The 11,757-nt window shown below is 47.7% G+C and overlaps 1 protein-coding gene across 10 annotated transcripts in view; it reads left to right on the top strand.

The window, feature by feature from the left end:
- The window catches only part of Fam184a (family with sequence similarity 184 member A), a 63,520-nt gene that overhangs the window by 22,060 nt on the left and 29,703 nt on the right, over positions 1 to 11,757 (top strand). For all 10 annotated transcript variants that reach the window (XR_004517111.1, XM_033763208.1, XM_033763209.1 and 7 more), the window contains 2 exons: positions 2,475 to 2,596; positions 3,021 to 3,171. Coding sequence is in view for 9 of the 10 variants with exons in the window: in XM_033763208.1 (XP_033619099.1) it covers positions 2,475 to 2,596; positions 3,021 to 3,171 (273 nt within the window). In the remaining variant the exon portion in view is untranslated. The remainder of the gene's footprint in view (positions 1 to 2,474; positions 2,597 to 3,020; positions 3,172 to 11,757) is intronic.

Here is an 11,757-nt window from a genome sequence, read left to right as displayed (position 1 = left end):
AATGAGTCGTCAGATTCCTTCACTGCTGAGAAGTGGGAACCTTCCCAGGTGGCACCTCGTGATTGCAGAAAGGCTCTGCCTTTCCCGTCCATTCCCACGAAGCATGGCGCATGTCTAGAAACAAGTCTGTGGGCCTCTCGGTTCCTGAGCCTCCAGATTCTGCTCCAGCCGTTAGTACGCAGCTGTGAGCAGGCCTTGATTTCCTCATCTGCGTGGGGAGCAGGGGTTGGGATACTGGTTAGTGCTCTTCTTACTGCTTTCTGACAAAGGACACAGGCAGCACGGTGACTGGCGAAGTAGCGCACTCGTAGGAAATGTTGCTTTTGTTAATGTATTTTAGTCTCAGAACTGGTAACATTTCACAGGCGTGTGGACGAGGAAGCGTGAGTGGTCATCCTTTCTGTACTGCATGTGTAATTCTATTCGCATTTCATCTAAGGCGTCATTTGTATATTCTTGTATTATGATGACTACATCTTACTTTTGAAATCTGTGACAAAATACACCTGACTTCATTTCCCTTAAACCTTTCCCTCCATTCACCTGTTACCAGCCGTGCAGTCTGCCAGTGTCTGCCGCTGCAAAGGCCAGGCTTGGCGTATCTACTGATGTGCTGAGCATTGGGCAGTGGAAACATCTGCATGATAAAGGCGGCTAAGCTGTATCTGGGGGGCTTTTCCTACTGTCACAAACCAAAGGAGAGAACAGCTGGGCTTTTCTCAGTGCTAGGGACCAACCCTCAGGAGACCTTGTCCCGCTGCTGAGCGGTACCAGTGCCCCATCCCAGCCCCCCGAAATAGCCCAGTAAATGGGGCTGTGTGTGGCTGTGACTTGGTGCTGCCCTGCCCCTGACTTTGGGTGCCTTGTGCTGGCCGCTTTTCCTCTGCCTCCCAGTCCTGGCACCGAGAGCCATGCGTATGGGTTCAGTTTCATATCTTTAAGGTCCTTTCTCATATTTACATTGTTCTTTTATGAAGTAATAAAAATGATAGGAAAATAATTGTATTTTCTGCTGTACAACTTCAATTCAGAAAAAGGCTGTGCTTCATGGTTTCCTGTACCTTTGGCTAAGTTCCCTAAAAGCAAGTGGTTTTTTAAACTTTCCCTTCAGCCTCCTCTCACTAGTGTGTGTGTCATAAGGTCCTTCGCACTGAGTTAAGGTATCATTTTGAAGTGATTCTGCCACATTTGATACTAACAGAGGTGAAACAGTGGTCCCTAGAGGTGGAGCTTGTGTGCACCGCCATGACTCAGTGTTGGGGGCTTGTGCTTCATAACCGACTCAGCAGCTCAGAGCAGCAGTGCTGACCTCCATCTGGCGGCCCGAGAGGACACGCTCAGTGGCACCGTGTTAGGGCGCCGTGATCCAGGAGGGGCTCTGGTGACCGGTGGTTGGGTCACGAGCCACACCTCCACTGCCTGCTGCCCTCAGGCCGTGGCCTTGCTGGCTGGGGCCCCGGGACCATTGTCCTCCAGTCAGGTTACCTCAGCCCAGGCTCCGGGAGCCCCTGCGGCGTGTTCCTGTGCGGGGATCTTACCGTGGTACTGAGTGTGGACTGCTGCCAAGACCACCCTTGCTGGGTCAGTACCCCAAAGTCCAGTCACCCTTCTGCCTGGGGCAGCAGGCTGTGACTGTAATGCACAGGCTTTGAACAAGTTGAGTGCTTTTGAATATGAATACAGACGAATCTGAGTAACATATTTGCTATGGGATACACATACATGTGAAAGTTACTCAGTAATCTATTGTTAATACCCGAGAGGTTTAATTTAGATGTTTAACACTGACTTTTTATTTAAATAATTTGTATTGTTGAAAGCCTTAATAAAATACACAAGTGGTGATCAAAGTATACAGTAAAGACTTTATTACATTGAAAGATGCACTGCCCTTAATTCCTCTCGGAATGTCCTCTCACTTTGAATACAACCCCTTCTTTCTTGCCATTTTCTGAAGCGGTTCTAGAAGTCCTTTCTCTTGTCTTTACGGGGTGTGATCAAACATTTGGTGACTACTGTTTCTGAATGCCATCGAACAGAAAGGCAAGCCCATAAAAAATCACGGTGTTCTGTCATCCACCTTATTTGCATCATAACACAACTTAAAGACACTTGCAAAAGAACTTCCAGACCTGCTCAGAAAGTGGCAGGAACAGTGAGTCAGATGTGTTCTAAGCAAGGGGAGTATTTTGAGGGTTAATGGCTGAGTGTCTCACCGTAATGAAGTTTTTATTTTTTAAATTTAAATGTTCACTGTAGTTTTTTATCGTACCTCATAGATTAGACAAGGGAATTGAAAATATAAAGTAAGTTCTGCGCACTCATCCTCTGTAGATTTTGAGAAGTTATCATAGTGTGTCAGTTACTGTGGTGTGATGATTTATAAGTTATAATAAGCACTCCGTGGCCTGGAATAAGCAGCAGCATCTTTGCTTTCAAAGCCAGGTCCTCACCAAAAGGTGTTTGTTCTATAGGCTGAGCTGGAACAAGAGAGGCACCGGCATGAAGAAACACTTGCTGCCGTGAGGGAAGAGGAGAATCTCAGAGTGGACAGGATGGCCCACGACTTAGAGAGAAAGTGGACTGAAAATCTTAGGTATACCTTTTGTCCATGGGACCTTGCTGATACAGGTGTGCAAGAGTTTCCTGCTGTATGGTCCATGTTAGCAGTATTTTAAATGAGTTTTTCCCATGATTAGATGCAGAGATCTTAGAATTCTTTTTTCTGTTTCAATTCAGATTTACTTTTTTTCCGATTTCATTGTATTGAATACAAAATAGGCAGAGAACTAACCTGAAGTCAGAAGACTTCTTCTAGTACCTGTTTTACCATTGTTGAATTGATAAATGAGTGAACTTGGGTAAGTGACCAGTTTGGCTTGTGGCCCTTACCCATCAAGTAATCTGCTCTTACTCCTTGAGGAGGATTAATTAAGCATTTGGTAACCCTGTGAATGACTCTGTACCCCTTACCTGGGAAATAATTCTCTTTATAACTGAATGCCTGTGTTTCTTTCTAGACAAGAGTGCTCTAAACTTAGTGAAGAGTTACGGCTTCAGCATGAAGAGGATAAGAAGTCAGCAATGTCCCAGCTGCTGCAGTTAAAAGAGCGAGAGAAAAATGCTGCCAGGGACTCGTGGCAGAAGAAAGTGGAAGATCTCCTAAACCAGGTACTTCACAGTCTCAGCTGAGAAAGTTTCCTTTTCTCAGACATTATCTGTAACACACTGTGTACACTAGTTACTGTATTTTCTCATTTTTCATAGGGCAGGCTTAAAAGTTTTTAAATGTGTAAAATCAACATTTACAAACACACAGACTAGCTACTTATGTATGTAGTCCTAAATACCGAAAATAATTTGTAACTTTTGCTTAATATTTGAACTGAACACTTTAGAGATCTTGAATGAGAAATTCAGCTACTTTTTGAAAATACAGAATCTTTTTTTCTCAAGTCATTTGGTGTGATTTACGCGACAGAAAATCTCGTTTATTCAGTGCCCTGATTACCTGAAGCCATGTGCCAAAGGTGAGCAGTTTTCTTCCGCCTCGCCACAGGGCTGAGCTTGATGCCTTTTGGAGGAGTTTCCCATCACCAGAGAGCATTACTAAACCTGTTAAGTCATGCTCTCTTCCAGAACATTTATAACTGCAGTTAAAACAATATGCACATAAGCACTTCTTTATACAGACTCCAAGTTTATGAATTCTTAGCATCCTCCTGTTAAATCAGTTATTAAATAGGACCGTTGCAGAAGGAATCAGTAAGTGACACACAGAGAGGCAACAGAATGGAAGTAAAATAATAAATTTACTCATTGATAAGGGTCGACTGCACACAAGCTGTGCCTGGATCGACGACACACTGTGTTACAACTCCTCCTTTTATAGGGTTTCACAGCCTTGACTTCATGTGGGTGGTTACATTTGATACCCACAGTTCAAATCACAGTCATAGGGTAGTTAGCTTTCAACCCAGACGTAACGGTTCTTTGCAGTTGGGGAGTTTACCTTTAACATTCGCCTAGTTACCTATTCTAGTTCATAGGAAACGGGGGAGTTCAGGGTCAGGGGAGCAAATGTTAGCAATGGGTTCTTTGATTTAAACACTCTTAGGATCATGTGGCTCCAGTCTCACTGGAGCTCAAGACCCTGACGTGCCCTGTTAGCTCAGGTAAGACCAAATGCCTCCTTCAGCAATTAGTGCTTTCAGTGCCTGTTAGTTCTGAGCTAAACAAAACAAACTGGTGTCAGCGACAGCAGAAGCCATTTTACATTGTAGCACTTTATAGGTTTGTGCTATTTATAAAAGTTTTCCCTATCAAAACTGACTCATGAGTCACCAGCTGAGAAGCAAGTGCAGGATTCGGCAGAAAGCAGCTTATCATTTGGTGCTAGAAATCCACTATTACCTGTCTCTTTGTGGTCATGTCGAAGTTCCAAGTAGGCAGCACAGCTTTGGATAAGATTGATGCACATGTGCAGTGTCTTTCGGAAATGCTCGGGACGTGACGCTTGGTATCCGCTGTTTCACAATAATTCTTGTCACTCTGAAAGAGAGTAATTAATTCAGTGTGTGTGTGTGTGTGTGTGTTTGAATTGAAAGAGTATTTTGTGCCTTAGTGTACCTGCTTAGAGCCAAGAAGAAAAACTTGTCTTTCCTATGGGGTAAGCTCTTGAGAATTAACCCTCTTTATGCCCACCCTCACAGCCTACTGCTTTAAAATTGGGCATAGAAAAGCATACAATATTCATTTTCCTTGAATCAGATGTTTCTGTTTCATAGAATTTTCCAAAAAATGTTCCTGTCACCCCGTGCTTCAATTTAGAGTCAATTCCTTGTATTTTAGTTTCCTTTTATTGTTTCATGTGTCCTCTTTTTCTGCCAAGTAACCACTTTTAGTCCAAGCCTGGCTATGCCTCATTATAGTTATGCTAGACAGTGTGTGCATCTCAGTTTGTTAAAGCAAAAGAGCTACCTTCTTCTTCTTCTTCTTCTTCTTTTTTTTTTTTTTTGGTACCAAGGCATCCAACTCCAGTCCTTGTGCTGTGAGGCAGGCGGCAGAACCACTGAGCTAAATCCCTGGCCCAAAGAGCTACATTCACTTTTCCATTCTGTCTAAAGAAAAGTGTCCACGTGGGGTTTCCTGTAATCATAGTTTCTATCACATACTCCCTTATTTCCCCTTTCTTGGTTGTTTTGTTTGTTTGTTTTTTGAGACAGGGTCTCACTGTATAGTTGAGACTGACCTGGAATTCACTATGGAGCCCAGGCTGGTCTCGAACTCACAGCAATCCTCCTGCCTCAGCCTCCCAAGTGCTGGGATTATAGGTGTGCACCACCACGCCCGGCCCCTTATTTCCCCTTTCTAAGGCAGCTTTCACTTTGGACCCATTGTGATAATTTACCCACCTCATCCAGAGCCTTGGACTGAGGAGCCCCAAGTGCAGCAGTGAGGCCTGTGGTTGGGTTTCATGCTCCATCCCGTAGACATGAGCTCTGAAGCCCCGGTGCCTGGGTGGTTGTGTGGCACAGTTCGTACACTTGTCACATCTGCTGTCTGGAAGAAGTTTGTGTGCAGGCACTTCCGGTAAGTCACAGTGTACAGGGACTCTGGATGGCCAACAGTTGGCACTGCAGGAGCAGGAGAGTGGCATCTCAGCTGCATGCCTCTCTTCCCAGCAGCACTCTCAGGGAGATCATACCGTGGCTGCAGTGACCTGTGTTGGCTGAAGTGTACCCCACAGGTATCAGTGAATGCTGCAACTCACTGCCCCCTGCCAGGGATTGAACCCAGGGCCTTGGCACTGGGCTACATCCCCAGCCCCTGTTTTTTTTTTTTTTTTGGTTTGGTTTCATTTTCTTGGTACTGGGAATCGAACTCAGGACCTTGCACTTGCAAGGCAGGTGGCAGAACCACTGAGCCAAATCCCTAGCCAGCCCCCTGGTATTTTTTATTGTGATACAGGATTTTGCTAAGTTGCATGGGCTGGGCTTGAACTTGCGGTTCTCTTGCCTCAGACTTCCAAAGTGCTGGGAGTACAGGTGTGCACCACTGTGCCTGGCTAGGGTGTTGCTCAGCAGTGCATCCCTGGGTAGAAGTCTGGAGAAACAGTGCTATAACCAACATGCTTCGGGGAGAGGTCACCAGAGGGGCCAGCTTTGCAAAGGGTGAACACGGAGGGGTAACAAGAAGAACAAGTACTTATCCAACAGACATGTTATTAAACTGCATCCTCCCTCCCAGGCTCTGTGGGGATGTGCCTATAAGGAGTGAGGAGAGAAAACAAAGTTGGGGTGCAGCGTGGGGCAGGTGTTGTGAAAAGCCATGGTACTGTCAGCTGTGAGGTCCGGTAGAGTGCCCCGGAGGGGCGGCACACTGAAACATACTTCAGAGAGCTCCGTGTAGCTGTGGTGCTGAGGTGGGGACACCTGATTTCGGGGGTCGGCAGCCTGCTTTGGAACGCACACCTCTCACCCAAGCCGGACTCCTTATATGCTGCCATCCCACATGAGCACACACACACACACACACACACACACACACACACACACACGCACCCCCACACACACACACACACAGCACAGCTGTCCGCAGCACCCCGTCTGTTTGGCTTCCAGGATCCCCAGGACCTGCCCACTCCCGTCCAGCTTTGCTTCCCCCACAGTGCAGCTCTGGCCTCGCCCTGGGCTCTGCTGCTCTCACTCGCCCACAGGTGATTTTCTGAGCAGCCAGTGACGCTTACGTTACCCTCAGCCTCAAGCTCCCCAGTGCCTCCACCACAGCGTGCAGCACACACTTGGGGGCTTTGACCCTCAGCAGCATCTTCTCCCGCCGCTCTGTCCTTTCATGTCCTCAGCCAGCCGGCCTGCTGCAGGTCTTGCTGCATGCACACGGCCTACTCCACATGGACGTCTGGGCCCCGCCAGTCCCTCCACGTGGAACCCACTTTCTCTAGAGATCGGCATGATTTGTTTCTTTACTTTATTAAATTCTGTACTCAAAAAGATCTTATGGACTGGGGATTTAGCTCAGTGGTGCCACTGCCTGCCTCACAAGCACAAGGTCCTGAGTTCGATCCGTGGTACAAAAAAAAAGATCTTCCTTGACTGCTTTCTCTCACCTAGCTGCTCCATCACTCTCTTTATGCTTCTGCGCAGCAGTGGGACCCCTCTCCTGTCGGAGCCAGTTCCACGAAGCCTGGTCTCTGCTGCTCCCTGCTGAATCCCACACCCAAACCACTGCTGGGCTCTTCCTCAGCACTCACACCTTTTGAACAGTGAACAGAATCAAGGCCCAGGGATCACAGAAGCACCTGTCTTATACATGAAGTACAGACTGTTCTGCCCAGTAAGGACCTGAGTTACATTTATTTCATTAAGAATAGAAGAGTAACTTTGAGGGAACATACCACATAGAGTGGACCCTTGGCTTATGAACTCAGTTCATTCACACAAACTCAATTCGTTCTCAGGGCTGGTTGTAACTCAAGTTGGTCAATGCAGGCTCAAGGCTCCTCTGCACGGCCTTCAAAGTCCCCCTCCTGTACACAGCAGATCTCAGGGTCCTCAGAGAGACACTGGCCCAGGATCTCTCAGTGAACCCCACCCAGGAAAGGGTGCTGTTGTGTTCCTTCCAGAACTCTTCAAGGGTGAAATCTGTGTCTGAGACCATCTGGAAGCACAAGCAGCCGACATTCGAGTCGTAACTAGACTTTGGTCGTAACTTAAAACTAAAATGCCAGTCATAATCCAAGTTGTTCATATGTCAGGCTGGTTGTAACTTGAGGGTCCACTGTAATTTGGTAGAGTACTTTGAAACAAAGGTAAAGTTTGGTAAAATGTTACCAAATGTGGGATCTGAACTAGGTGTTGAAAAGGAGACCATCATCTGAGACTAGGAGGTTGGTGCAAGCTGCTTATTTGAGAGAGAGAAAGGAGAGCTAAGTTTTGTTTGTTGTTCATATGTCAGGCTGGTTGTAACTTGAGGGTCCACTGTAATTTGGTAGAGTACTTTGAAACAAAGGTAAAGTTTGGTAAAATGTTACCAAATGTGGGATCTGAACTAGGTGTTGAAAAGGAGACCATCATCTGAGACTAGGAGGTTGGTGCAAGCTGCTTATTTGAGAGAGAGAAAGGAGAGCTAAGTTTTGTTTTGTGATGTTGATTTTGTGATCCCAAGACACTTCATAATTTTTTACATTTACTAGAGTAAAAACGCCTTAGAATGAAGAGTTGTGAAGGCCAGTTTCCTTGAGGCTTGTTTCAGACCACTTTCTAGACCAGTGCTGTCCAATATGAGGCGTGGCCGCATGTGGCCTGCCACACTAGGAATGTGAATGCAGAATACACACGGGTGTTAGAAACCCATGCCCAGCTTAACATTGCCTTTTAATAGGAGAAGGGACGCAAGCAGGATCTGCAGTAGAGAGAACAGCGTGCGACCTATAAAACATCTTTTCTCAGATAACTCAAACCTCGGCAGATGCCTGAGCAGCGACAGAGCCTTGGAGTTCTGAGTCCTTCCCTCAAAATGAGAAGAACAGGAAATTATGTAGAACAAACACTGCAGCCCGTCGTGGACACTGAGAGAGACGGCTGGCAAGAAGAGTTCTGTCAGGGGGCAAAGGCTCAGGAAGGCCAGAGAGCAGTCTCGTGTGAGGGAGAGAAGCCAGCTGGAGAGCGGATGGTGGCCTCCGGCGCCCCTCAGACGTGAGAAGTGAACGCGGGAGCCAAAAACCAGCAGCACCTGTGACCTGTCTGCTCCCTACTTCAGTTCCCAGCTCGAAGATAATGAGAAAAAGTGTCCTTAGGGGAAGGTAGAAGTCGGCCCTTAATTTCTCCAGTCAAAAAAATTAATAATTTTAATTCATCTTTCATCAGATTCACATGGCTAGTGTTCTTCCTCTGCTATACACAGTCCCAAATGGCTCTCTAAATTAACCTAGAACTATTTCACTATTAATTAATACTCAGTTTTCTTTTCTGCCGGAACCTTGCTCTTTAAAATTTAAGTCTGTCCCACTGAGAGGAGTGTGGAGAGTGAGTGGAACTGTGGGGTCTCTGGCTCCCTGAGACACAGCCGAGCCCCACTGCTCTGTGGGAGTGGCAGAGGATGCCCCCAACCACGGCCTGGAACCTCACGAGACCTGAAGGGCGTTTCCGCGGCACCCAGCGCTCCTCAGCTCACCCCAGTCTGGTTCACGGGAGACACCAGACAGCAGTAAGTGTCTGGGTCTAGAAGGGTTTGGTGGACGTGTGTGTGACTCACAGCAGGCCTCTGAGAAAAGACTTAAGGGTGACAAGCTGGCACCCGAGCTTGTTTCCTTAATTTCATTCACAGGCATGTTGCTACTATTTCAATTTACATATTGAGAGAAGGTTTGTGACTTTTTCTTTTGTTTTTGCTTTAGGAGAATTATCAGAGCTGTGAAATTCATTTTTAATTCTTAAGCTTTATGGTTGCTTTCCTCTGGGTATTAGCTTTTTTGAAATTAACATTAGAAAAAGACTATGTGATTTGCTTTAAGAAAGTATTACATACTCGGTAGTATTGGATTTGAAATTTCTTTAGCCTTTAACATATTCACTGGCACTGCAGTGTATCAGTTTTGTCTCGGAAGTTAAAAGTTTAATAATGCACCCTGCAGCAGTCAGGAGAGCTCCCAGATGTGGGCCTCGGCGGGCCCGTCTCTCACAATGCTTTGGCTGTGCTCTCTGTTGAGCCTGCCGGGCAGTGAGCACTTTTGATTACACAGGGTGTGGCATTGCCCACAGCGGTCTCTCCAGTGCCACCTCTTCCACTCCACCATCCAGTGTGCCTTCAGAGGTCCTTGTGAGGAGCCGCAGGGCCTTCTTGTCTTGGCCCACATCACCCGTCTTCGTTTGCTTCAGAATAGCCCTAGTTGTTGAAATCTAAGAAGTTACTTTTGTACCTCTTTCACGTGTTTGTGCATTTCTTCAGCAAACTTGAGTGCCTCTGGGCCAGGTGCTGTGCCGAACTGAACCCGCACTAGCCAGAGTGGCCTGCCCTCCGGGCCTCGCAGCCCGGCTCCTGAGGTGCACAGACCTGTGGGCTAGGCCTCGGAGCTTCCCCACCAGAGCCGCCTGGCTGGGGAGGCTGCTGCCTGAGCAGAGCGCCAGGAGCTGGGAAGCCGAGCCAACACCTCAGAGGGCTGCAGGTGGTGGCATCGGGTGTGGGGACCATTCAGAAGTCACCCTTTCAACGCTGCTGCAATGTAGACCGCTGATGAGGGTGTTAAGGCACACGCCTGGAGCAAGTAGGGGTCCTCTTGGTGGCTCTTCAGTGGAACGATGCTTAGTATACGCACTGGTTCATTTCCCTGATAGGCTGCATTTCTAAGACTCTGTTGGTGTTTGTCAACAGCATTTCTGATCAACACACACACACACACTTTTCCTCAACAATTTACTGTTTTAGTTATCTAGGATTTTTTTCTTTATTGCTTTTTTTTGATGGGAGAAGGGAGAAGTAGAGAGTAGTGAAAACTAACTCAATATTTAAAGTCCATATAATTCACTTAGCCTTTGTAGAAATATTTATTGACCATTTACTCACGCCAACCGCCTGCTTTGGCACTTTGGATGCAAAGCATGAAGACAGGGTCTCTGTCCTCTAAAAGGTTACAGTTCACTGCATTTCAATCAGTATTCATATAACAACGTGTTTAGAAATTGCAAACATGTAAAACTTTGTCCTGTTTTTAATGAATAAACTTAGGTTTAGAACACTGAGGTAACTCTGAAGAGCTTTGTTTGATTTTTCAGTATGGCCCTAAATTTCTAAGTAAATGCAATAACTTCTTTTTGTGTTCAGTTTTTCTCCTCGCTTACTTCTGTGACCGGAAACCCTGAGCCAAGTTCAGAGCACTTTCCACCTTGGGGGCTAGGACGGCAAGGGCCAGTTATGTGTGGCCAGGAAGTGAGGAGGGCAGTAGGGGGTCTGATCACCCCCTTAAGGGCACACCCCGCATCGTGACCCAGGCACCTCCCGCTGCCCCCCAGGCGCCCCCACTTCCCAGCAGCTCCACCTCCAGGGCCAAGCCTGTGACATCTGGTCCTGGGGGGAGTCAGCATCCCGGCTGTAGCACAAGCAAGGCTGTGTTTCCAGAATCCTGTGGTGTGATAGGATTGGGCTAGCCCTTTCATTAGCCGTTCATGGATGGGGTCAAATGCCCAGTGCACCCCACTGTGTGGCTTGGTCAGCTGGCTCCAGAGCAGACATGGCTGGCGGGAGACTGCAGGGAGCGAGCAGAGCAGGGACACAGCCCTGGGAACAGGCGCGGTACCCGAGGCCACGCCTCTGTGACCCACACATCTCAGAAGTGTGTGCGTCCATCCTTGGGCAGCTCTCAGGCCAGCCAGGTTGACAGCTCTGCTTAACAGTCACCACATCCCACTCCGAAAGGGAGACACTGCGAAGGAAGGAGGAAGATACCCAGGAGGCCCCAAGTGCTCAGCGAGCTCCGTGAGACCTGAGAGCTTGACCCTCGCCCCCGGCTCAGGGGCTGAGTCCTGTCTCCCAAACCCACGGGCAGGCGCTACCTTCCTCACCCGCTGGGGTTCTGGGCAGAGGCGTTGTTGCTGCTGGAAGTGAGGCTGCAGTCAGCCTTTCCAAACCAAGGAGGTGGTCCTGCCAGCTCCAGATCACCTCCAGGGCCACTCTGTCGTCTTAGAGCACAGTGCCGAGTTCTGCCAGGACATCACACAGTTCCTTAGCTGCACTCTGGTGTTC

The sequence above is a fragment of the Fukomys damarensis genome, unplaced genomic scaffold (assembly GCF_012274545.1).
Source record: "Fukomys damarensis isolate Sample0158 unplaced genomic scaffold, DMR_v1.0_HiC HiC_scaffold_14, whole genome shotgun sequence".
Taxonomy (NCBI): domain Eukaryota; kingdom Metazoa; phylum Chordata; class Mammalia; order Rodentia; family Bathyergidae; genus Fukomys; species Fukomys damarensis.
The sequence above is the reverse complement of the archived record's forward strand: the minus strand, read 5'-3'. Positions and strand labels throughout refer to the sequence as shown.